This window comes from Elgaria multicarinata, chromosome 5, assembly GCF_023053635.1.
Source record: "Elgaria multicarinata webbii isolate HBS135686 ecotype San Diego chromosome 5, rElgMul1.1.pri, whole genome shotgun sequence".
Classification (NCBI taxonomy): Eukaryota; Metazoa; Chordata; class Lepidosauria; order Squamata; family Anguidae; genus Elgaria; species Elgaria multicarinata.
This window is the reverse complement of record NC_086175.1, coordinates 74,505,754-74,532,993: the sequence shown is the minus strand read 5'-3', so window position 1 is coordinate 74,532,993 and position 27,240 is coordinate 74,505,754. Positions and strand designations below refer to the sequence as shown.

General features: G+C 42.5%; 1 protein-coding gene across 2 annotated transcripts in view; it reads right to left on the bottom strand.

The window, feature by feature from the left end:
- The window catches only part of GART (phosphoribosylglycinamide formyltransferase, phosphoribosylglycinamide synthetase, phosphoribosylaminoimidazole synthetase), a 48,237-nt gene extending 21,864 nt beyond the window's left edge, over positions 1 to 26,373 (bottom strand). Inside the window, exons 1-10 of one of the 2 annotated variants that reach the window (XM_063126682.1) lie at positions 26,289 to 26,373; positions 17,493 to 17,641; positions 9,592 to 9,687; positions 6,989 to 7,163; positions 6,746 to 6,857; positions 5,573 to 5,641; positions 4,628 to 4,753; positions 3,933 to 4,020; positions 2,511 to 2,596; positions 561 to 729 (exon numbers count right to left, since the gene is read on the bottom strand). In XM_063126682.1, coding sequence (XP_062982752.1) covers positions 561 to 729; positions 2,511 to 2,596; positions 3,933 to 4,020; positions 4,628 to 4,753; positions 5,573 to 5,641; positions 6,746 to 6,857; positions 6,989 to 7,163; positions 9,592 to 9,687; positions 17,493 to 17,637 — 1,066 coding nt within the window. In that variant the 5' untranslated portion in view covers positions 17,638 to 17,641; positions 26,289 to 26,373. Of the gene's footprint in view, positions 1 to 560; positions 730 to 2,510; positions 2,597 to 3,932; positions 4,021 to 4,627; positions 4,754 to 5,572; positions 5,642 to 6,745; positions 6,858 to 6,988; positions 7,164 to 9,591; positions 9,688 to 17,492; positions 17,642 to 23,776; positions 23,985 to 26,288 lie in introns of those variants that run through there. The other variant, XM_063126681.1, reaches the window with a different exon arrangement.
- Positions 26,374 to 27,240: the final 867 nt, after the last annotated feature.

The following is a 27,240-nucleotide window of genomic DNA, read 5'->3' as shown; positions in this document are numbered from 1 at the left end:
ATTTGTTTCTGAGCAGACCTGAATAGGATTGTGTTGCAAGGCTGCAATCCTAAAAATACATTTACTAAAGCAGGGTTAGGCAACCTATTTCTCTAAAGATGGTTTGGACTAGAGCACCCATCAACCCCAGTCAGCATGGCCAATGGCTATGAGGAGTTGTAGCCCAAAACATCTGGAGGGCACCAGGTTGTACAAGGTGTAACCCCCAAAGAATTCAAAGAGATTTCTGGGAATTCACATCGTATTATGCAAATGGAAATTTCTATTAATTTAAAATAAAACCACTTTTTGACTATGGAACAATCAATTCAATCTCCTCTTGCACAAGTGAAAGTCACTAGTCCTCTTTGTATTATGACAGAAAGTGGAAGTGATCGCTTCGGGGAACAAAAGAAAACTCTCCATTGGTTCAGCCCTTTTTTATTTTGATTTGAGCTAGTCAAGCTCAAAGAGATTGATTGGAAGATGCTATGCTTCCACTGTCACATGATTGACCAATCATATGATAGTGAAAACACATCATATTCTATGCATTCAGGTTCTCTGCGTAAGTTTCCTACCTGTTATTTCCAAACCCTTGGCATAGCTTCCTGGATAGCCTTCACTAGCCATGACCACAGTCACTGCGGCACAGTCTTCAAACCAAACAGGCATGTGGGAAGATAGCTTTCGATCAATAGTTGCTTGTAGAACATCATAAAGGTCACTCTTAAGTAGCGGGAGAATTACCTAAAGAAATATAGACAAGACTTAAGAGATGTGGTGGCAGCTGTCATTTAATAACAAAATTAGGAAATTAACTCCCAGTGAAATACAGTGGAGATCGCGAGAGACTAAAATGAACATCTCAATGTATACTAATATTATGTATGAGACCTAAGCACATATTCTATTGAATTGTGTAGAATTAATTGGCTTTAAGACAAAGAGGTCAACACACTGGACTTTTAATATATTGTTAATAGATCAGATAGGACAGTGCTGAAGATCATAGGATCTTCCTGTGCTGATTTCCAGTAAAGAAGCATTGCTCATTTGATTGACCCTCTAAATCAGTGGTCCCCAACCTTTTTGGCACCAGGGACCGGTTTCGTGGAAGACAATTTTTCCACAGACCGGGGTGGTGGTGGTGGTGGAGGGGTTAGGGAGGCGCCAAGGGGTGGGCCGCCTCTTTCCTTGCCAGCTGCAGCCACCCTCCCTCCCTCCCTCCTCCTCCCACCAAGCACCAGACCAAGCTGCAACCTGCTCCGCATTTGGAGTGCCGACGGCGCCATGTGCCTCCAGCCCATCCACATGCAAGGCCCGCTCCTGCCTGCAAGCGGCGGCGGCAGCCAGGGTCATGCCCACCTGGCTCCCGAGAGGGAGGAGCAGAGCTGCGGCAGCCTCCCCACCCCCGCCACTGCACCCGGAAGCCGTTCTCCCACAGCGGCTCTCAGAGATGCTGGAGTGGGGTGGGCGTGGCTTTGCTTCGGCTGGATGGGTGCCCAGCTGAAGCAAAGCCAGGATGCTGGCGTGGGGCGGCGGCTTCAGAACAGCGTGCCCAGAAGTCACTCCCCCAGAGCGGCTTCCGGTTGGGTGCGCTGTTCCAAAGCCCCCACCCCCCACCCCAGCGTCCTAGCTTCACTTTGGCTGGGCAGGCGAGATGGCACCCCACACCCAGGTACGCTGGGGTAGGGGTGGGTGGGTGAAAGCAGCTCACCCACACGGCCCGGTTCCTAACAGGCCACGGACCTGGACCGGTCCACGGACCAGGGGTTGGGGAGCCCTGCTCTAAATCATGGCTATGATTTAGCTATGATTTAGCTATGATTTGCTTAGTTATCAAAGTTCACATTACGGCAATACATCACATTTATGCCAACATTTTTGGTCACAATGGATGAAGTTTAGGGCCACTGTTGTGTGGCATGGTATTTATTGTGGTTCACATTGCAGTGCAGTGAACTTGTCTTCATATGTCAGCTTTATTTCATGTTTCTGTATTTAATAAGCCTTTTTTTCTTTTCCCTGTGCCTGCATGCATTGGATTATGCTAACTCTTCCATGGGATGCATAGACCAACCTTCATTTTTAAACTCTCTCTAAATAGTAAGACTGCTGTGCTTTCACAGGGCAATATCCAATGCTGCAACTGCACCTCTGCTCATTTCAATGTGCCCGGAACTGCTAACACAACAGGAGCTAGTGCTTCCGAAAGCAGCCCCAAAACCAAATGGAAACACCCCAGAAAAGGACAGGTCAGCTCCTTCTGTAAGCTCCACTGACGTGTAAAGTTCTGTAAACAAAAATGCTTAAATGCTTGCAATTGTGCAATAGCAGGAGGATACACTTGCTCACTTGCGACAATCCCTGGGCTGGAGAACATATGGGTTGTTGTTAAGTGTGCACCAGGTCATTGTGATGACTGAGCCAGCAATTCTTTTTAATTACTTGCCAGTAATCCCCACTAAACATGGTAGGATTCACTCCTGAGCCAACATGCAAAGGAAGGCACCGCTGGTGTCTCTCACCTGACATTCAGGATCACCAAACCTACAGTTGAATTCTAAGACTTTTGGTCCATCTTTGGTTAACATTAACCCAGCATAGAGCACACCTGTATTGAAAAGACACAATATACTGAGAACATATGTGAATGAAAAAAACATATATTTTAAATTCATTTACAAGAATGTTGCATTAATTAAAAACGTCTCCACTATCTAGAGACAAGTATACAGAGGCTATGGTCCACAACTGTGGACCACAAAAACTTGGTTCACACTTAATTGTATTCACAAGTTTTGGAGTGCAGTCATTTGCAAATAGCAGGCTGATTAACTTACATAGCATATACATGTTTGGCTGTGTGTTTTATATTAGACATACATTCTATAATCTGTTCCCACTGCTGAATGCTTTAAAAAGAGATGTTGCAAAGCAAAGGCAGCTGGAGCTAATCAGGACCAAAAACGTGAGCTTGCTAGATCTATCTCCCTTCATGTCTTTCAGGATATCAGAGCATAACAGCTTATAATAGGCTGTTTATCACTACAGCTCTTGCTTTCCCCGAGAGCAGGGGCACACAACATTTTCGGCCCCAAGGACTGCATCCGGTGTCAGATGGAGGGGCCAGGGGCTGCTCATCTGTGTGCACACACAAATACATACACTCTCTCTCACACACCCCATTTAAGTGTGAAGGGATGGGGAGGCTTAAAGCCTCCTCTCCTTGCCTGCTGGGAGGTTAGGATTGCTGGGGAAGGGGTGGCTTGGAGGCAAGCACCTCTCTCATCCCCCAACAATCGCCAGCGAGATATCACTTTCTTTGCTGCTGCTACTGGTGGCAGAACTGCGATCTCAGAAGCAGGATTGCTGGGGTTTGAGACTTGTAGCTCTCCTGTCCCCCAGCGAGATCACTAATCAGCTGGGCCATAGGGAAAAGTGGGTGGAGTCCTACAGCAGCTACAGCTGTAGCCATGCAGAACCACGGCATATGAAGCTGTAGGTCAACAGACATGAAGAATGCACTGATAATGTCCACCTGGTTCCAGCAGAGGAAGAGGTGGGAGAGCACAGGCCCTGCAACTGTCCTGCCTGGAATGATTTGGGGATCATGTAACATTTATGTAACTGAATACATAACTGCTCATTTTCCTGCCCTTTCCCTTTTATATTGTGTCTATTAGTTTGAAAGTTTTTGGGCAGGGACTATACTTTATTTTGCACCTTTGTTCAGCGCTTAGAAAATTTTAGGTCAGGGATGGGGGGCAAGTTGTGCCCCTCCAGATGTTTTGGCCTACAATACCCATCAGTCTTAGCCAGCACAGCCAACGGTGAGGGATGATGGGAGTTGCAGGCCAAAACACTGAGACGGCTGCAAGTTGCCAAAGTGAACACACACACACACACACACACACACACACACACACACACACACACACACCACTTACCTATGTAAGAAATACCCTCTTTTCTCATACCATCAATTGTTTTCTGGAGAACAGAATTTCTGATTTTCAGAAGTAGATCCTTGGACAGCTAATAAAATGTTAAAATGTTACAAAAAGCAGCACTTGTAAGCATGCAAGGCATTATGTCCAAATTGCTTTCCTATTCTGCATCATTTAGAAGAACCCCTGGGCAACATTATGGGAGGAAACTGTTCAGGGAAGGGTCTATAGCTCAGTAAGACAGCGCATATTTAACAAGCACAGGAACATAGGAAGCTCCCTTATATTGGGTCAAACCATGAGTCCATCTAGCACAGTACTGTCAACACTGACTGGCAGCGGCTCTCCAGGGTTTCAGGCAGGCATTTTTCCAGCCCTAACTGGAGATGCCGGGATCAAACCTGGGACCTTCTGCATGCAAAGCAGGTGTTGTTTGACTGAGCCACAGCCCCACTCCCAACATTCCCAGGCTCAATACAAGGCATCCTTGTGTCTGAGACCTGATGCCAGTCAGTAGAACAGATGATGCTGGTCTAGATGGACCAGTGATCTAACTCAATATAAGGCAGCTGTATATGTTCAATAAGCTCAAGGCAGGAAGGCAAGAATTGGTTTTTCTATTACTTTCATTCTCATGACAAGCGCTCTTTAGAAATAAGCTTCAGCAAAGAAACATCGTACAACATGCGTTTTACCTGAGGTGCTGGGGAATAGGCACCCATGCCGCCAGTATTTGGGCCCTGATCTCCATCCATTAACCGTTTGTGGTCCTGGGCGGGTGGCATGGGGGCAACAGTGACACCATCTGTGAAGCATAAGCACTGTAACAAAAACAGATAAATGATGGAGCCACGCTGAGTAACAATGGAAATTGCTTTGGTTTCCAGGCTTATAAAACTGACTATTATTAAGCCCTTCATTATGCATAGAACCCTGCTCATAACAACAAACAAACACAGGTATTCTATTTTTACTCAGTCTGAACAAAAGGAAATCTCTGGAAACAGAGCAGACACCTCTTATATGAATTACATTAGAAGCTGTGGAAAGGACACAAAATGCCAATATAATTTCTAACACTTTAATAGTGCTGCGGAAGAAAATGGGAAAGTCAACCCTCCATCCCCTCTTTCCTAGTGGTGGTTCCCCGGGGGGCGGGGATTGGGGATGGGGCAGTGGCGACGCTGAGCAACTCTCTGGGGGCCTCTAAGGGCCACATGCAGCCTGCCCACACCCATTATAAAGCAATATTTTATTTTGGTTACCTGAACAGAATATTTTATTCTGTCAACAGCGTACGAAGAGCTCGGAATAGTACAATAGTTGTTGTTGCCAATTAGCAATTTCTAAGTGCTTAGGGATTAAAATTTGTAACTATTAATGAGAATGGACATGATGCAGCCAAAGGTGACATGAAGTCCTATTGCTTTGAGGAGGGAAGAGTTAAGCATGTGCTGAATTCTTCCACTGATATAAGCAAGTCATAAAAATGACCACCTTCGACTGGTTCTGCTAAATGCATTGCATTATAGACATTAGGTCAGATCCAGCGTAGTTGTTCCATAAATGGAAAAAGCTTCCATGAACGGAAGCTTCTTCCATTCACATTGGCTCCCATCCATTATAAGTTATATACTTACAGAAACCTCTTCTCCTTCTAGAAGTTCCTCAACAACGACAGTTTCTCCAGCTGCTCCAAACGTTTTGTCCTACATTCAAAATATACACAAATACCATATACCATCTGCAGATTTTTCATTTATCACACTTTTCCAATATGTGGAATCTGCCCAACAGGGAAGACGGAGGAAATGCTTTCAAACATGTTCTCAATCATCTACTTTGGAAACCCAAACAACAGCAGAGGCCGTTTCCTTTGCTTTCTCAAACTGTTCCCATTTTTAAAATGCTGACATTAGCCAAATCAGCTGCGAAAGTACCTGAGGTGCTTTTCATAATTTTTCATTCATTTCATGTTCCAAATTAGAACTTGCTCAGATGAGAGCTACTGTTTTTAGTTCTGAGGAATGGAGTAGACACCCTTTAAAGCAGACTTTCTCAACCTGGTGTCCTCCAGATGCATTGGACTACATCCCCCATCATCCCTGGCAAACATGGTTATTGGTCCTGCTCAGTCCTATGCCTGTGTACTCAGAAGGAAGTCCCGCTCTGTTCAAGGTTGCTTACTCTCAGGGGAGCTACTCAGAATCAAAATGATACCGTATTCCTAAGCGACGTTCACTCAGAAGCAGGTCCCAGTGCATTCAATGGAATTGACTCTCTACTGACGGAGTCTAGGATTGCATCACTACTCCCGATTTGCCCAATATTAGGCTCCCAGAAAACAATTTGAGGAGTAAAATGAGCAATCAGTTAGAATGCTTCATATTGTTCAATATAAATATGAGCCATCCGAGTCTTTACATTCTTAGGGTCACGACTTGCTGACCACTCCACCTATTCCATGTACTCCCCAGATCTGCTCCAGGGGGTCTCCTAATCCTCCAGAGCAGATTCAAGGGGTGGGTGGGTGTGTATGTGGGTGGCTGCAGGGAAGAGGAGAAATGTATTCTGCCAGCAGAGAACACAGTTAGCTACAATTCCGTATTTCTATAAGAATTCCCAGAAATGACAGTTCCTCAGACAATTTGGAGAATACATGACATTTAAACCCAGTCTGAAATGGATTTTAAATTGTAGCATAGATGTTCTGCTCTTTAAATATGCTACTGTATTTCTGACCACAGTTACTTTAAATACAGGGCAATAAAAGTCATTTATACATTTTCAATGCTTGCACATTTTCAACTCACTTGCATTATTTCATGTACAGCTTTGCATGCCTCTCCTTTGTTTGTAGCCACAATCACACCTTTTCCAGCAGCCAGACCACTTGCTTTTACAACTAAGGCAGGGAAAGTTGCACTTGGGGTAAAAAGAAAAAGAAAGAAAGAGTAAGCAGGATTCCATGAAAACTCCAAGCTCAAGATGCAAATTCAGGGAAGATGGAACAAAATTAATATAACCATTCTTCAAGTTCTGAAAGAATGCTGTACCTGGTAATAAAGGCGCAAGCTTCTTGTGCATTCGTGAAAGCTTTCCATCTCGCAGTTGGGATGCCATGACGGTCCAGAAAGGCTTTGGAGAAGCTCTTGCTGGACTCTAGCTGAGCTGCCTTCGCCGTAGGACCAAAACATCTCACACCAGCAGCTGTCAAGTCATCGACAATTCCTAGCAACAAATGCATCTTGAAGTTACATAGGCTCTCAAAATAGTTAGATGAAATATAACCACATACACTCATAGCAAACTCAATTCTCCCAGAGCCAATCCTTAATGTATCCACCACCCACATACATGAAGGAAGTATCTGCAAGCTTGGGAAAGCCCAAAGGTTTGAAGAAGTATAACTTTATGGTGGTGGTGGGAAGAATCCTAAGGGGGAAGTGTGAGAAAAAGATTAAAAACAGTCCGGTGAAGACCAAGCATGCTCTATGGGCATGGAATGATGGCTGATAGTTGGACGGAGGAAACACCACAAAAAAGCCAGGGTGGTGGGGAGTGGAGTGAACTATCGTGAGATGACTGGCTGCTTGGAACCCTGAATAAAAGCACCCCACACTGCAACATTTTGTTGCATGTCCCACTTGTAATTCCTAATTCCAACATGTTCTGTGACTCATCCCCCCTTGCACTGTGACCTGGGATGAGGTTTACAGAGATGATTGATATCTATGGCTGTTGGTAAAGGCAGAAACTAGGAGCTGGAACTCTGAGCCCTTACTCACTTTTATCAATTTTTTGGCTATCATCTGGAATACCCATTTCAAAGCCATAGACAAATAGGGTGGGAGTAGTGAGGAAGGGCCAAGAATTGTATAAGACTAAGGATTCTAAAGGTATTGGAGCATGTGGTGGCCTCCCAACTCCAGGGATTCCTGCATGAGATGGATTATCTAGATCCATTTCAATCTGGCTTCAGGCCTGGTTATGGGACAGAAACAGCTTTGGTTGCCTTGGTGGATGACCTACACCAGGAACTGGACAGGGTGTCTGTGTCCCAGTTGGTTCTGCTGGACCTCTCAGCGCCATTCGATACCATCAACCATGGTATCCTTCTGGGCCGCCTTGCTGGGATGGGACTTGGAGCCACTGTTTTACAGTGGCTCTATTCCCTCCTGAAGGGGCGGACCCAGAAGGTGGTGCTGGGGGACTCCTGTTCGAGTCCTTGGCCGTTGGCCTGTGGAGTCCCTCAGGGTTGTTTTGTCCCCCATGCTATTTAACATTTACATGAAACCATTGGGAGAGGTTATCCAGAGTTTTGGGGTGTGGTGCTACCAGTACACTGATGACACCCAACTCTACTACTTCTTTCTACCCAATTCCAAGGAAGCGGTTTCTGTGCTAAACCGGTGTCTGTTGGCCGTAATGGATTGGATGAGGGCAAACAAATTGAAACTTAATCCAGACAAGACAGAGGTGCTCCTGGTCAGTTGAAAGGCAATCAGGGAATAGGGATTCAGCTTGTGCTGGATGGGGTTACACTCCCCCTGAAGACACAGGTGTGCAGTTTGGGTGTACTTCTGGATTCAGCCCTGAGCCTGGATGCTCAGGTTTTGGCAGTGGCCATGTGTGTATCTGCAGTTAAAGCTAGTGCACCAGCAGCGCCCATTCCTAGAGATGTCGGACCTGGTCATGGCAACACATGCCTTAGTTACATCCCGATTGGATTACTGTAATGCACTCTACGTGGGGCTGCCTTTAAAGAGTGTTTGGAAACTCCTGGTTCCAAGAGCTGCAGCCAGATTGTTGACAGGGAGCATACAACTCCCCTGTTAAAACAGCTCTGCTGGCTTCCAGTCTGTTTCCAGGCACAATTCAAAATGCTGGTTCTGACCTATAAAGCCCTTTATGGCTCGGGTCCAGGTTATCTGAAAGACCATATTCTCCTTGTGCTTTGAGATCTTCTGCAGAGGCCTTTCTTTCAGTCCCACCATTTTCACAGGCGCGCCTGGTTGGAACATGGGAGAGGGCTTTCTCGGTGGCTGCTCCAATGCTCTGGAACTTTCTTCCCAGGGAAGCTAGACTGGCTCCCTCCTTGATGGGCTTTCAAAAGTAGGCAAAAATGTCTTTGTTCTGGAAGGCCTTTGGCGAATAATCTGGACCTCCTTCTATGCTAAGGACTTTTAAAATTGTCATGTAATTTAAATGTTTAATGTTTTAATATTGTAATATATTTAATATATTTTAACTTCTGTATATTTCTTTTCATAGGTTTTAAAATGTATATGTTTTAAATTTTGTAAGGCCACCTTGAGGCCCAGTATTGGGCAAATGAATAGCAATATCATCATCATCATCCAAGCAAGCCAGGATCTTTGAACTATTAGCCAATCAGGAAGGCCAAGAAGTACCTTTTAACTAATAGCTATAACATTCTAACACCTCCATTATTATGTTATAGTTTTATAGAACAGAAGTTCTGTAGTACATGTACATCAACAAACATGTGCAGTTTAGACACTCGCCTATCAGCATAAAGAAGTGATAAGTGTTTGCTAGATTTCCCACAGTTATTTAAAATCAGTCCATTAATAAATTAAATAGAAGACAGCAACCTGCATAAACAAAATATTTTCACGATTTCTGTCAGACATACCAGCAGCAAGTGGGACTTCTGGACCAACCACCACAAGTCCAATCTTCTGGTCTTTGCAGTACTTGGAAAGAGTGGCATGATCACTGATTGATATAACTGTCAGCAGATACAAAGAACAGGTCAGTTGTAATGAGGGGGAATATTTAGTCCTTACATTTGTTCCCCTCCCTTCCTTTATACAGCTCAGAGAGACACTTTAATCACTGACGTAGGTTAAGCTGAGGGCCAGACTAGATGTAATGTCATTCACATAATTTAGCAATCGTGTGAATGGCTTCTTTAAAAAAGAAATTTCAGGTGCAGCCTCCCATCGCCCTGATTGAACCCTGGAGTGGGGCTGTGAGAACTTCAGCTCTTTGCCTCCACCCATGCACAGCGGTCCTGATCCAGATTGCGGCCCTTGAAACTACTTGTGTTGGGGGGGGGGCTCCCACTAGAATGAATGGGAGTCCCCCCACCGCCCAATGCAAACAGAAGGCATAGGAGTGTAATATGGATCAGGACTGAAGCAGGGTTAAAGCGCACATCCCCTCACACTCCAAACATACTTTTTAAAAGCCACTCACACAATTATTAATTGTGTGGATGACTTTATATCTAGTTTGGACCCGAGAGGCAGTTTTGTAGTCCAAGGTCATCCAGTCGCTTTTGTGCCTCCCTAGTAAGTTGCAAGTAGTAGAACATTTGTATCATCTCATCCTTCATGAACGCAGGAGCACCACTGTGGTGCGCCTGAGGCATTTTAAAACCTTGACTGATCCCGTTTGCGATGTTCCATTTATAAATGGAAATGTTTCAAGTATTATCACATGGACAGCCACACATCTTAACTGAGACCAAAGATGACTAGAATTCATCAAGTTAATATTAAGCCATAGAACTACTAAATTTTGGCACAATGTTCATGTAAAAAGGGTACATTCTTGTGAATAACGTTGGCAAGGTTGATTGTACTTTTTATAAGGATATTTTATGGGGGGGGAATATGCTAGTTTTAATAAGCCTCTCTCTCTCACACACACACGCACACACACACACACACACACACACACACACACAGAGCAAGTAACATTTGCTCACAAGAGAAAGAAAACCAAGTACATGATAAAAAAAGTACAAAAATGCAAGTTTACGCTCTAACTTTTATCAAGAATAAATAAATCCAAAGTCTAAAGTGTAATGGGTCATGTGAGTCAATTGGCCAAGACAACCTCCTACCCCCTCATCGTTCATGACGAGTATTGGCAGTTGCAGGGGGTGTTACAGCGGCAGAAACAGGCAAACATGAAGCAAAACATTTTCATTGGCCTGGCCTATTTATTGTGAAGCCTTTGTTCCTTCTATGATGTTATTCCTCACCTGGGTTTCATAATTTTTGCATGGGAGAAGTGTGGGCACCAAAAGGTGTTGTGTGGTATTGTAGGATAGCATGAGAAGCTATCCTAAATTTGAAGCGTGCAAATTTTATTTTAACCACCTTCCACCACTTTGATAACGCTGGAAGAGCATTTGGAATAGCTCATATTAAAGTGCTGACTCTCCCCCCCCCCCTTACTAGGTTAAAAGGAATAAAAATAACTGACTGAAAACTTTTTTGTCTCTGAAAATGTCATTATTTCGCAAAAGTGCCATTTAGGTTATAGGTTAATGGTTTTAGGGGAAAATATGGAGGGTGACAGGAAATGCCTTAATGATCCAACTTTATGGCCCTATCCGGATGTAATGGTGGCATTCAGTGGTAATTTGTGGGCTAATTAATAATGGGGAAGCCAGTAAGAATCTCCTGCTGTTTCTTGTGTAACCCCAAACCCATGGTTTGTTCTTGGGCTAAGTTGAAGTTGTTTAACCCACAATTCCCTGGATGTCACGGAAATGACCTACAAACGACATAGGTTGTTGCTAAAAACTGGAAGTGTCCCACACATAGCACACATCTTTACAAATCATGGGTTAAATAATTAACCCACAAATCCCCACTATTACATCCGAACAGGGTCTATTACTTTTTCCCTTCATATATAATATTCTGTCTTTCCTGCTTCAAATGGCACACAATGTTCAAAAAGGTGCATTTGAAAAGGTAGAGAAAGACCTAGGGTCCACAAATGTTGGCCTGATATACTAGCCATCCATTATTTGTGCTTGCCAACAAGCCCCTCCCCTGAAGTCCTCTGATTTTGGAAGAGAAGCAGGATTTTCTTTCATCTGAACCCTCTATGGAGAAGCTGGTCAGCAGTGGAGAAATTCCTGCGGTTTCTTACGTAACCCCAAACCCAGCACAATGATAGCACTCTAGGGGGGAGACCCATGTGCTGCAGGGGAGCATATTCACCAGAGGGCCTGGGACACTTGGACCTGGTGAGTGGGTCTGTGGATATCTGGCAAGTCCCCATATCTCTAGAAAACTTGGGTTAGCTTTAGATGTTGCAATCCAATGGAGAAATGCACAAGTGACCTACAAATTCATTTTTCATGCTTCTGATATAACTTTTGAAAAGCGCATCTGTATATATTGTGACAGTGTTATGCATGGGGTGGAGCAGCATCGGATGGCCACACATCTCTCTGCAAGAGAAATGTGGGATTTCCCCCTTTGGATCTTACACCAAAAGCACAAAAAGCAAATGCAAGAATCAGTCGCAATGCACACATCTGCTTTCTCTAAACAGGATCATAATTTTCAAAGCACACTGAAAGTAATCTTCACAAATAATGTTGATACCGCTCCCCCATACTACAAACAACAACAAAACAAAACAAAACAAAAACCCACAAGGTGAAGGGAAATTTGGAAAACTATTAACATCCTTAACATTTGAATGTGCATCTTGTGCCACCACTATATAGATACAGGACAGTGAAAAAGTGATCAGGACGCATGGCTGGCTGGGGAATGCTAGAACTGTGGGGCTTTTTTCTCTCTAAACATGCATTGGATTGCGCCCTTAAAGTGCCTTTAAAAGACATCCATGTGGAAGCAAGTTCAGTTCAAACTAATTGAACCTTCTTCCAAACAACATATTGAGATCAGGTTGTTGTACACACTCATCATGCGCTCTAAAGCCTACAGAATTAGGAGCTGAGGTTTTGTTTTTATTCTTATTATTTTAAGAAGTTTGAGTTTTCTAACATATAGATGGTATTTCTGCTCTTTCATTGGGAATATCAAGAGGAACTCTTAAAATATAAATAAATGAAAATGCAATTATCTTGACCCACCCAATGCTGGGTCTGTCATGTGAAAGAGAAGGTTACTGGAAGAGGAAACCAAATTTAATTCAATAAACAGAGTGACAAAGTTTTTTGTCCAATGCTATGGGTTTGAACAGATCATATGATTGCCACGTGAATGCCCTGGGATATTTCAGTCTCTTAAATGAAAAGGATAGTTAAATAGAGCATATTGATTTTTAGCATACAGAAAATACTTTTAAAATGGAGCAGACAAAATTTGGCAATGTGTTGAAATTAAATATGACACTTTTATTGTTTATTTCAAATTGCAGATAAAAAACTTTGTCCTAATAGATAGATGCCCTAATCCAGGGAAGGAGATCTGCACGTGGAAGCAGTCTTCCACATCTGGATCTCCTTTTCTGGGTGGGAACACCAAGCAGAACGACTTCTACAATTTCATTCGCAATGCTTGCCATGGCCAGTATTCTGCTGCCAGCCAGTAACTGTGATGAGTCCTTGCATTCCTCCTGAACTTGCAGCTAAAGAGGGCGATGGGAGATCATGCCCACAATTGCACTGGGCTACTAAGGCCTTCCAAAGTGCAGTGCAGTGCAAATGCAGGTATGATCTCCACCCCCTTGACAACTCCAAGTTCAGAGGAAGGCTAGGCATGCTTGGTTTCTGTACATCTGAGTACAGCATGTCCATGGATAACTTGGGATTGCAGAGCAAATCCAAAACCTAGCCCTCATCTACATCTTAGTGCTGGAGAGAGTGGGCAGGGATTATTACCACAAATTCACTAGGCTCTAGAGGCCATCTGAGTGCCTTCAAAGTGCAAGGGGATGTTTCCTCCCTGCCCCCTAAACTTGAACAGAAGGGCTAGGGCTTTCTTTCTTCTTTTCATGCTGAGGTGATCCCCCAAGCTTTTGAACTGGGGAGGGGAGCATGAAATTGCCCCTAACCTCACACTGCATTTTGGAAGCACAGCACAATGACTGGGACAAAACTCATTCTTAAGGGAAGGATTTGGTCCTAGCAGCCACAGATTTTTGGGGTTGTGGCCAATCAAAAATTCTGGACCCTTGGGAATAAATCTGATGCACATCTCAATGAGCTTCCAAATATGGGTGTCACCCATCTGCACATAATTGTTTTCAATGTGATGTGTATCCCTTTCTAGTGTCAGGCTTGGGCCTAAAATGGGCCAAGCAGATTAGTATAGTACCCATATGAACTATTAATTGACTGGATGTGTCCAGAACACATCTATACTTATAAGAGAGGCTAGTTTTATATTATAGTTTGCAAACAATCTCAGTTCATCAAATCATGTACTTTAAACACACATAAATAGAAATTCAGTTACAAAGGATATTATGTAAGAAATAGTGTTTTACACACACACACAAATACACACAGACGAAGTGGTAGACAGCCCCAATAGTTTTATAATAACTGGTGCTGATTCAAGGAACATAGGAAACTTCCTTTTGCATAGGAAGCTGCCATTGGTCCATTTAGACCAGTACCGTTGACACTAACCCTGTTGAGATGACATGGTAAGCCATGGTAGTTAAGCATTTTGAGCTAAACATTATGGTTTAGTGTCATGTGAACCACGACAGTGTGTCATGTGAACCATTCCTAACCATGGTGGCTACATAACTACGGTCTAAACATGCTCACTACCCATTTGCTGTAATAAGGTTGTGATTCCCCCAAGCTGTGATTGCCCCAACTCTATGTGAAACCAAACATCAAGCCTCTGTTTTTCAGTTCCAAGAAAGCTGCTAAGGGTAGCAACATGTCTTTCCCACTTCCAGATGTGAAATAGACATGGTCTACAAATGCAGCAAAGTGAGGCGGTCGAATGGACTATCCCTCTTCAAGCTCCAGGGAGGGGCAGGGAAAGGGAGGAAATGATATTTTTGAATGCTTTCCCATATAAAAATACCCTTCAAGAGTATTCAAGGGCCCTGCAGAGCCGGAAGTCATGCTCCCTTTCAAGTGGGAGATATCTATAGTAAGAGTGCACACAGAAATAGAAATTCAGTTTAAAAGGATGTTAGGTAAGAGATAGTTTTACACACACACACGAAGACCTCCTCAATCGTTTTATCATAAATTGTGTAGATTCTAGGAACCTAGGATGATATGTTATGCTGAATCACACCATTGGTCCATTCAGACTGATATTGTCCCCAGGAATGCTTTCAATACAGCCTTGAAAAGAGGATTACTGATATGCTGCCTGCTGGCCACCTGTCCCACACATTTTCATCAGAAATGAAAGATCAGGGAGAGACTTTGAACAAGAGTTTAAATACACTATTAATACCACTATATATGCAGAATACATTTGTGTGCAAAGGTGAGGAGTTCTGAATAGATTGCCACCATCAAAGAAACAAGCGTATGCATTGGGTCCAGATTTAATTATTATTATTATTATTTATTTATATAGCACCATCAATGTACATGGTGCTGTACAGATAACACAGTAAATAGCAAGACCCTGCCGCATAGGCTTACAATCTAATAAATTGTAGTAAACAATAAAGAGGGAAGGAGAATGCAAACAGGCACAGGGAAGTGTAAACAGGCACAGGGTAGGGCAAAACCAACAGTGTAAAGTCAGAACAAACTCAATATTTGAAGGCTATAGGGAAAAGAAAAGTTTTGAGCTGAGTCTTAAAAGCAGTGATTGAGTTTGTAGTTCTCAAGTGTTCTGGAAGAGCGTTCCAGGCGTAAGGGGCAGCAGAAGAAAAAGGACGAAGCCGAGTAAGGGAAGTGGAGGTCCTTGGGCAGGCGAGAAGCATGGCATCAGAGGAGCGGAGAGCCCGAGCGGGGCGATAGTGTGAGATGAGAGAGGAGAGATAGGCAGGAGCTAGGCAGTGAAGAGCTTTGAAGGTCAGCAGGAGAAGTTTATATTGGATTCTGAAGTGAATTGGAAGCCAATGAAGAGATTTCAGAAGTGGAGTGACATGGTCAGAGCGGCGGGCCAAGAAGATGATCTTGGCGGCAGAGTGGTGGACAGAGACCAGCGGACTGATGTGAGACGAAGGAAGGCCAGAGAGAAGAAGGTTGCAGTAGTCCAACCGAGAGATAACCAGTGCGTGAACGAGAGTCTTGGCAGAAGAGACAGACAAAAATGGTCGAATCCTGGCAATATTATACAGGAAGAAACGACAGGATTTAGCTACTGCCTCGATGTGAGGAGTAAAGGAGAGCGAGGAGTCAAATATAAAGCCAAGACTACGAGCTTCCTTGACCGGAGTAAGCGTGACATTGTTGACAGTAAGGGAGAATGAGAGGTGAGGAGAAGGTTTAGGAGGAAAAACTAGCAATTCAGTCTTTGCCATGTTAAGTTTCAAACGACGATGAAGCAGCCAGGCTGAGATATCTGAAAGACATGCCGAGATACGATCGTGAACATCTGGAGAAAGTTCCGGAGATGAAAGATATAATTGTGTATCATCGGCATACAGGTGATATTGGAGGCCGTGAGATTGAATGAGCTTGCCCAAGGGCAGCATGTATAGAGAGAACAACAACGGGCCAAGCACCGAGCCTTGCGGAACCCCAACTGAAAGGGGAAAAGAGGAGGACGAGCTGCCGTTAGCCGACACGCTGAAAGAGCGGCCCTCTAGATAGGAGGCGAACCAGTTATAGACAGAGCCACAGAGTCCAAGGTCGTGGAGGGAATCTAAGAGAAGATCGTGATCAACCGTGTCAAAGGCTGCGGTTAGATCAAGGAGAATAAGAACAGAATAATGGCCTTTAGACTTGGCAGTAAGAAGATCATTGGTGATCTTGGTAAGGGCTGTTTCAGTGGAATGCAAAGGACGGAAGCCAGATTGAAAGGGATCCAGAGCAGAGTTATTAGAGAGAAAGTCAAGACAACGAGAGTAGACCAGACGTTCCAGGATCTTTGAGACAAAGGGCAAGAGGGAGACAGGTCGGTAGTTAGACAGGGATAGTCGATCAAGAGTGGGTTTTTTGAGAATGGGAGAGACTGTAGCATGTTTAAAAGCAGAAGGAAATGAACCAGAGGATAGAGAAGAATTAATGATGTGAAGCAAGGACGGGAGGATAGCGGGGATAAGATTAATAATCACACTTCAATTAGATCCATTGAAACTAATGGTCCTACGGGTTTTAGTGGTCTATTCTGTGTAGGACTAAAACTGGATGCAATGTCAGGTACTCAGATGAAGAGAGCAGAAAAATCAGTGGCAGTAATTTATTTTTAATTTTTTCCCAACAAACCCAAAAAAAGAGTCTGAATGATGAGAATGGTTATGGTGATATAGATGGGGAGAGAATCCATCGTGGCCATTTCACAAGCAACTTCTCTTGCCCATTCTGTTGCATGAGTGGCCCCTCCCACCGATCTCATTGTACAAACGGGGCCCACTGCTTGCACAACAGAGATATAATCCTTCCTATAAGAAGGCCTAAAATGCATGGAAACACTCGTTTCTGGATCCCTTATGCGAGCTCCACTGACCTGCCCCATTCCAGAAAGCACTAAATCTCTGTTGTGCAAGTGGTGGGTCTCGTTTGTGGAACAGAATCAGTGGGGGCACAATGGAATCAGTAGGGGCACAGAGCCCCATTGTGTACTTCCCATTAAAGTCACATTTTATCAGTGGAAAAGGTTGAAACATTTCATCCCTCTGTGATGTACATCTCAGCTTAGTTCACATTTTCATAATTACCTGAATTGGAGATTTTTCCATGATTAGCTGTTCCGGCATTTCCTGGCGCGACCAGTACCTGTTTTACGTGGGGGGACTGCGCTAATTTCCATGCCAGAGCATGTTCTCTGCCTCCACTGCCAATCACAAGCACTCGCTCAGCCATTGGTCTATGAAAAAGCAGGACATGCCTATTACACATTACACTGACCAATACCTGTAGTAGCAAAAAATGCCATATTGCAAAGAAGTTTGCTTTGTGCATTTCATGGGATACATTTCTGTTTTGTTCCTCTTCTGATACTGCTAGCACAAAGAAACAAAGCATGTTTTATCTGTCCCACTTTCCTCACAGGCCTCTGGCAATTCATGCAGCAAATCATGGTGATCATTTCATGAAGAACAGTTCAGATTTCTTTTTTAATGCTGTGGCTCACACTTAACAATACAAACCATGCCGCTGCTACAGTTAGTAACATTTTGCACAGTGCTTTTGGCGACACTTTGTACTTGTTTACACACACTGAAATAAGCACAATCATAAGCACATATGATTGTGACCATTGTTACAAGTATTAACAGTAAGTTTTGTTGTTTGTGGGGGAAAGTGGTAGAGGCAGGATGCATCATTCCTTTCCTGAACCCAGCATACGGTTGTAATACCAATGGTGTATTACTTCTGTTGTTAACGCCTGCCAGAAGTAAAGACAAAACCAATCGCTTTAGTAATCAGTAGTAATTGTAGCTATTACCAGGCATGAGACAAGATTAGATTAACCATGTAATAAGCTAGTGGTGAGATACAAACCAGAACAACTGATGTTATATCAGTTCTTGCATTTTCTCTTGTAAGAGGAGTTCCACAACCAGCACCTCTGCTGACCACCTAACTAATTCTACTAGTGCACTTTTACAGTTGCAGCTCTGGAAATATATATATGACAAACCAAGAAAACAGTATCACTGGTTCTGTTCTTTTAACACCAGTGGTGGTATTTACAGCTCAAACCTAAACATGGAAAGTCCAATCGGATTCAATATACCTCATTCTCAAGTAAGTGGGTATAGGATTGCAGCCTAACAATGCAATCCCATATGTGTCTTACTCAGAAGTAAGCTCTGCTGAGTTCAAGTTGGCTTATTCCCAGCTAAGTGTCTAGAGCAAGCATGGGGAAACGCTGTCCCATTGGCTGGATATGTCCTGCGGGGATTTCCCACCCAGCTTGCTAGCTTCTTTACCAGGTCCTACTCCCTCTCCCCAGACAGTTTTTTGGAGACTCAGCTGACTAACTTCTCACCAAGAAATCACAGCCTGCCACAATCACCTAGGTTTTATCTTTGATCAGCTGAGTGCTGAGCAGGGAAAATGCCCCCCCCCCAACTGATCTGCATTGATTAGATAAGGAATGGGAAGGGTCTGTGTGTTTGAATGATGCATATAGTGTGTGTGTGTGTGAGAGAGAGAGAGAGAGAGAGAGAGAGAGAGAGAGAGAGTGAGAGAGAGAGAGAGAGAGTGAGAGAGAGAGAGAATTGTGTGTAAATGCAAAGAATGTATGAGGGAATGGGATGGCCATGGCCACTGCTAGCATGTGCCGCCGCCACCCCGCCCCCGCTGGATCTTTCCTGGTTGGCAATGGAAGATGGAAGATTGTTAGAGATTATTCTGGTGACAATGCATGTGTAGGTAAATACTTTTTTTAAAAAAGGGACTAATTGGATCTAAAACTGTTCCGAAAATGCCTTTTCCTGGACCATTTGGTATAAATGGTCTTGTGGTAGTAGGATAGCAAGGCTTCAGGCTGCGCAGAATTGTTCTGGTAGGAACAAAACAAACAAACTGATCCCTATCTGGAAAGAAGTAATGTCGAATTCAACTTACTACCTTTAAGGCACAATCCTATGCATGTTTAGACAGAAAAAAGGTCTACAGTGGCTGGCTGGGGAATGCTGGGAATTGTAGGACTCTTTTTCTGTCTAAACCTGCATAGGATAGCAACCTTAATCAAACTTTGGCATATAAAGAGTATTATCTCAATCACCATTTCATGTTTAGGGAGGGCAAAAAGATTTGCACTGCAATCCTGTACATGTTTACAGTGAGTTCACTAGGGTTTACTTCTATTAAGTGGGGATACGATTGCAGCCTTTTAACAGAGTGGGGCAAAATTTCCAACCAGATTCAAAGACCCGCTCTTAGGTATGCTCAACATTAAAGAAACAATGAGCAATGTATTTTAAAACTATCTGCTGCAATTACTTTGTATATCTCACAACAACTACAGATGTCGGTGCTTCCTTGAAGAATAATGACAAATGTCTTCAAACAGGAGAATGGGGCGGGGACATGAGGAGGAAGGATTCTTTCAGTGCTGTTACCCCTGAACTGAATAATTTTGGTCCCTATGCCTTAAAAAAGGCAACCGAATAAATGCCAAGATCTTAAAAATTCCATCATTGATAGCATTCAAAAGCAGCACAAACAAATGGCGAATTAGTAACCAAGGCTCCCACTAATACAAGATGAAAGCAGAATGTCAAAAAGTTCTGTAGATTCACGTAGTAGTACTACCAAATGTAAAACATACTTGTGTAACAAGAAACCTATTCATTTGAAATGAACCATAATGGGAATCTTTTTATACACGCAATGCTACATTTATAAATATTTGCTAACACTAAAAATAATAGTTTTGTTGTTTGGGGGTTTTATGCAGATGAAATATGCACATTAAAAACTACCCAAACAAGACAATGCATTGTAGATAGGCTGTCTTTGCAATGGAAGCCTTTGCATAGCTCCTGAGGGAACAGCCTCCTAACTAGTTAAAAATTTCACATAAACAAGCAGTCCTTCTGTTGCAATCTTTGCAAACATGGCATTTAGCCTTTTCCACCCCTTGCAGTGTCATCCATAGAGAGGCTGGTCATTAACCCCACTTTGGTCAATGTGTACAGTTCCTCCTAATGTCAGGCACATAGAAAAGCACTTGGCAGGATTTGCATTTTTAGGTATGGAGGCGCACATCCCACTTGGAGAAGGCCGAAGCCTGGACCTCTGATGCAGAATGACATTAGAGTTGGCAAGGAAGCTAATCCTTCAGTGAAGGATTCTGCTCCCCAAGCTCAAACCAAGCTTTCCATAGTAGCAGGTACATGTCCCACTTCCAGCCTAAAGACTAGGGTGACCATATGAAAAGGAGGACAGGGCTCCTGTATCTTTAACAGTTGCATAGAAAAGGGAATTTCAGCAGGTGTCGTTTGTATATATGGAGAACCTGGGGAAATTCCTTCTTCATCACCACAGTTAAAGCTGCAGGAGCTGTACTAGAGTGACCAGATTTAAAAGAGGGCAGGACATCTGCAGCTTTAAATGTTGTGATGAAGAGGAAATTTCAGCAGGTTCTCCATATATACAAATGACACCTGCTGAAATTCCCTTTTCAATACAACTGTTAAAGATACAGGAGCCCTGTCCTCCTTTTCATATGGTCACCCTACTAAAGACTTTTCAGCTTGTCAGACCCTGTATTAGTACTAACTGCCTTGCCAGGTTCGCAAAAGGGCCTGGTCCAACTTCTTTGAACGTTGTGCATAACTGAAATATGGGTGGAAAAATAAATATTAGCTATATCAGTTGCTATATTTGTGGTGGAAGGATTATTTCAGTTCTACAGGAGGGGTGGGCACACTTCAGGCTTGTGGGACCAACTTTGTTTCTTACTGGAAACTTGAGATCCACCTACTGAAGCCTGGTGCAAAAGACATACACGTAGAATTAAAGGATTCTAAGCCCAGCCATTTCGTTTGAAGTACCAGGACTGAACAGAACATAAGTCTTTGCACACAAAATTCCATGCCTAGTTACACCTCACCTGCAGGCTTTCTTCATTTCAGCAATACAATTTAAGGGCGGGGAGGGGAGCCATTTTCTTGCTGTTATTGTTAAATGACTTGGGTGTGTGTGTGTGAAATCCTTGCCAATCTACTGCAAATCACAAATATATCTGCCAGAAGATCCAGATCTACTTCTTATTCAGCCTTGTTCTACAGAACTCCTTGTTTAAAGACGAGGTTCTTAAATCCCCTTTGCAAATGTGCACAATTAAAAGGTTTAGGAAAGAATTGGTTTACCTTACAGGTTGGATTTAGAGTTAGGCTGCAATTCTATGCACAATTACTTGGGAGTCAGTTCTGTTAAATACAGTGGGACTTACTTCTAAGAAGTATGCACAGGATTCCACTATTGGTCATACTTCGAGTAGATGCACCGAAATCAATGCAGTTTAAGTTAAATCATAACTAATTTAAGTCCCATTTGTTTCAATTGACCTGCTCTTAGTATGATGAAGTCTGGATCCAGATCTAGGGACAGTACTCTATACTGCCTCTGTGCTAGCAGAATGGACTGCTATCACGAAAGGAACAAGCAGTCCCTGGAAAAAAATGAAATGAGTAGCAATACTTTTTCCCAGAATGGGGTAGGACAGTGGAACTTGAAGAAGGAAACTCCACTGACCTGCCCTGATATGGAAATAAGTGTTGATTCCTCCTTTTGCACTAGCAGTCCATTTCATTAGTGCAACAGAACTAGTGGAGGTGCAGTGGCAATAGGAGTGAAAGTAGTTAGCAGCCACAACGTTTTCTTTCTTTCTCAAGACATTTTGAGAGATGGAAAGAAACCTTTGACAATAGATGTAGGATGTTTGCCCTCCACACAGGCTTTCAATGCATTCCATGGTTTGTTTGTTTTAATTGGAGATTTCATTTCCTTGGCAAACAGTATCCTAACATGTTAGGCTGCAATCCTGTGTATACTTTTTTAGAAGTTGGTCTCATTGAACAAAGTGGGACTAACATACAAATAAACATACATAGACTGGCCTGCACATCTTGCACTAAAATGTGCATATTTAAGGTTAAACATCTTCAATCAATGTCAACTCATTCTTTTTCCAAAAAAGGAAGTGCCACAATTCAGGGATATGCACAATTAACGCTAAACATCCAAAGAAGCTTTTGACTTTTTTATTCATAATTTACCTATCCGCTGATTGTTAGCCAATGTTTATTTAAATATGTTGTGGGGTGTTTTTTGTTTTAAAAATTCCTTTATGATAGAAATTGGGCTGTGGGGAAAAGGGAACTGCTGTAGAAGGTAAACAAGAATGTAAGGCTGCAATCCTATACATCAGCCTTTCCCAACCTGGTACTCTCTAGATATATTGGACTATAACTCCAATTATCTCTGGCCAGCATGGCAACGTTGTCTGGGGATTTTGGAGGATTGTAACCCTACACATTTATTTATTCATTGAATTTATATCCCACCTTTTTCCCTCCAAGGAGCCCAAGGCAGCATACATAATCCTCCTCCTTTCCATTTTATCCCCACAACAACAATCCTGTGAGGTAGGTTGGGCTAAGAGTCTATGACTGGCCCAAAGTCACCTAATGAGCTCCCATGGCTGAGTAAGCATTAGAACTTGGATCTCCCAACTCCCAGTACAACACTCTAGCCACTATGCCACACATTAAGAGGACACCAGTGACCAGGTTGGGGAAGGCTGGTATACATACACACCTAGGAGTTAAGTCCCATTCAACTCAATGGGACGTAATCCTGGGTAGAGATGCATAGGTTTACGCTGTAAATATTGCAAGTCCTATGTGCACCTCCTTGACACTAATTCCCATTGAACTCTGTGGAAATTATTTCTGAGTCAACAAGAATAGCCTAAGACTGCACATTTTGCCTTGTAAAAAGCCCCTGGAGATGCCAAAAGGATCACTCTGGTCTGCAGTGGTGACTTATAAAGAAACATGCATTAAGATCACACCAGCAATATGTACTCGAAAATGGAGCTGAATATCAGTTACAGCAAAATATATTTGACATTTAAGGGGGTAGAGCAGGGTGGGGAGAAGGCGGATTTTCCATAATTTAAAAATACAGTAAGGAACCTGGTGGTGTAGAGTGATAAAAAAAACTTTTCTATGACAAATGATTTGAACAATTACTAAGTATCACACTTGTAGTCAAATTATGAAAAGACATTACAAAACAATATGTAACAATTCCTCAGTCCCAAGCATCTGTATTTGGGAGCAAATTTCTATTGAAAATGCCTCATGGTTTGCTGCAATGCCAACCATCTAAATTCATTGGATTTTCTTCCAAGTAAATGAATTTAGGACTGTTATACAATATCAACAGTATCACAAGAGATGGATTGGTTTGAAGGTTTATGGGAGTCATTTCTTAGAACTGGAGTTTGAGGCTAACGCTATGACACACAATTACTTACTGTGTTCTAGATAGTGGCAATCTGGACAGAGAGATGTTCCAAAAGGCAGGCAAAAAAAGGGAAAGAACCAGAGAACAGCCTCGAGCTATAAGCCTATCAAAACCCTACTGATGACAATATACAAGAGACCAATGAACAGGAGAGCTCAGTTCACCATGGAAAAAGAGGGTGGTTACAAATGGCCATTTACACCCCACCTTTTTTCCTCCAAGGCTAGATAAGACTCAAATGTCTTCAGTAATTAAATCAAATTAAAAATAACTGTGCCACAAATTTGAAAATACTGGGATCCAAAATGCTATGCAACTAGGAGGGAAAGTGGGAACATATGATCACGAAGCTCATTCACAAAGTAAGTATGCCCAGCCTATGTAGGCCTGTTAGGGTGATTGTGCAATGTACTGAGTCCATGATTATTGGAACACGAAGATTTCTACTCTTCCCTTAGGTCTTAAAACAAGGGCCAAAACTTGCTGCCATCAAGTTGCAATACCTCTTTTTCATCCTGAGATAAATAATAATGCAAACAATAGGTTTGTAACTCCTCTTTTGCAGAAGTGAGCATATCACACACTTACCTTCAAACATGCATGTATGACGAAGGTGAAAGAAGAAAGTGCAAAAGCTGGGTTGCAGTTAAACCTCAAAAAAACCAAGATTATGGCAACCAGCTGGATTGATAACTGACAAATAGAGAGAGAAAACATGGAGGCAGTGACAGACTTTGTGTTTCTGGGCGCAAAGATTACTGCAGACGCTGACTGCAGCCAGGAAATCAGAAGACGTTTACTTCTTGGGAGGAGACCAATGACAAATCTTGATAAAATAGTTAAGAGCAGAGACACCGCACTGACAACAAAGGTCCGCATAGTTAAAGCAATTGTATTCCCTGTAGTAACCTATGGCTGCGAGAGCTGGACCATAAGGAAGGCTGAGCGAAGGAAGATAGATGCTTTTGAACTGTGGTGTTGGGAGGAAAATTCTGAGAGTGCCTTGGACTGCAAGAAGATCAAACCAGTCCATACTCCAGGAAATAAAGCCAGACTGCTCACTTAACTTGAGGGAATGATACTAAAGGCAAAACTGGAGTACTTTGGCCACATAATGAGAAGACAGGACAGCCTGGAGAAGATGCTGATGCTAGGGAAAGTGGAAGGCAAAAGGAAGAGGGGCCGACCAAGGGCAAGATGGATGGATGATATTCTAGAGGTAACAGACTTGACCTTGGGGGTGTTAGGGGTGGCGACAGCCGACAGAAAGCTCTGGCGTGGGCTGGTCCATGAAGTCACGAAGAGTAGGAAGCGACTGAACGAATAAACAACAACAAACTTTCAAACACATTTTGGATTACTAGATGTTAACCAGCCTGATCATGTAAATAAGCCAAACATCACAATATGTGGAAAGAATGTTATATTATACCCCTGGACACCCACAGTACATACGACATAGAAATAGGGATTTTCTAGAAGAGGTAAAAATTGTTCTTTTGTTTAGGGCACAATCCCATGCATGTTTAGACAGGAAAACTGGGGCATGGTAAGAATTGAAGGGCTTTTTTCTATCTAAACATGCATAGGATTTTGCCTTTAATTGATCTTCTGTTACTTTAGTCATTTTAATACAATGACTGAAAGACTGTTCTAATAATTACACCTAGCTATAGTTACTTGGACCCAGGACTGCTCCGAGAACCAGAATTAGAAGCATCAGAGACATTCCTGGTTGTCTCCCGTATCTAGGCTTGCACCATACACATACATATTGCTCCCCCCATCGTCCACCTCTTTAGCAAGAAATGGCTAGACATAATGGCAGTAAGATTTTCCCATATTATTTACAAATTATGGGATCAATTGAATATCCCTGAGGAACACATATCTCGGTAGACTATACTAAATATATTCCATATACTGGAAATATGGAGATCTGTAGGATAACATATGTACTTAAAACACTGATAAAACTTTAAAACAAAGTTTATATTGTAAACTTTTGACTGTATCCAATGTTAGTCTAATTTAAGTCCCATTTATTTCAGTAGGTCAACTCTAAGCAGGCTTAACATTGGATTCCACCGAACGATCTTTCAAAAAGTTTTTTAAAAGAAAAACTCTAGTTTTAAAAGTACGGAAATCAACGTTAGTTTTAAAAGTATGGGAAACTACATTCATGCAAATTTTCAAATTCTTTGGATTTAGTTCAACGTTGTTTGTAGGCATCTTACTTGCCTTGTAAACATTTAGATCAAATGGAAGGAACTCATGAGAAACAAACACTCTTTGGTGTCCCGGTCGCAGATCTTTTACACATTATAAGACCACTGAAAACTTCAGAAGAACAGCGAGAAAGAAACTTATTAATGGTGACCACGTGGTCTCCAAACTGAAAAATATACTCCCCCTCCCCTCTTACTAAGAAATCAGGGTAACCTCTCTGCTGTATGTTTTTAAAAACACATCATAATCGTATTCGATATCCCTTTTCCCCCAAAGAGAAAGCAAAAACTTACTTTTCGGCAGGCAGCTTTTAAAAGGGAAAAATGGACATATCGTTTACGGGAGCATATGTTAAAAACTACACGTCCCAGAATGCTGCAGTTTCAACAATCTTTAACCATTCGCGGGGAGGAAGAGAAGGAACAGATTTCGTAACAAGGGAGGGATTTAATCTAGTAAATATGGCTGAAAATTGACAGTTACGTAGGTCTGAATCTAACCAGATAAGATACCAAGAGCTTTCTAAAAATAAACAAGGCAGACTTGGGGCTTAAAAATAGATTTGTATAGATTCTTGTTATTACAGCAAACCTTAAACATATGGTATATGTCGTCCAGAGATCGAATTTCAAGATTTTAGGCTGTGGCCGAAATATTTTGCATACTAACATAATGAACTTAATTAAAGGCGCAATCCTATGCATGTTTAGACAGAAGAAAAAAGTCCTACAACTCCCAGCATGGAGGAAGGCTGAAAGTTGTAGGTGTATTTTCTTCTAAACATGCATAGGATTGTGTCCTAAGTGATAATGTCACACTAATTTGTCTCACCCCAGTCCAAGGTGTAATATAGGCAAGGCAGCAATCCTAAACACATTACGTGAGAGTAGACCTAGTATTTAATCTATAAGAAAAGAAAAGCCTAGCATCAAGTCTGTCTAGAAACAGCCCTCTGTTTTAGAAGCTTTCCTCCGTATCTATTCTTGATGTATGTATATGAACTCGGTAGGATTTCCAAATAAAGATGCACAGGATAGGGCATATTAAAGGACAGCTAATGAAAGCTAAGGAATCTTGACAAGTAGCATGCCCTAATATTAAAATTTAGGCCTCAAAGGATTAAGAGCACCCAGAATATATCATTAGATATATCATTTTTTATAGAAGAGTTAAGCAGCCATATAAATAATCAGATAAACTAATGTATTATTGTCAGTTTAAACTTTGGCCCTAAGCTCTTTGATG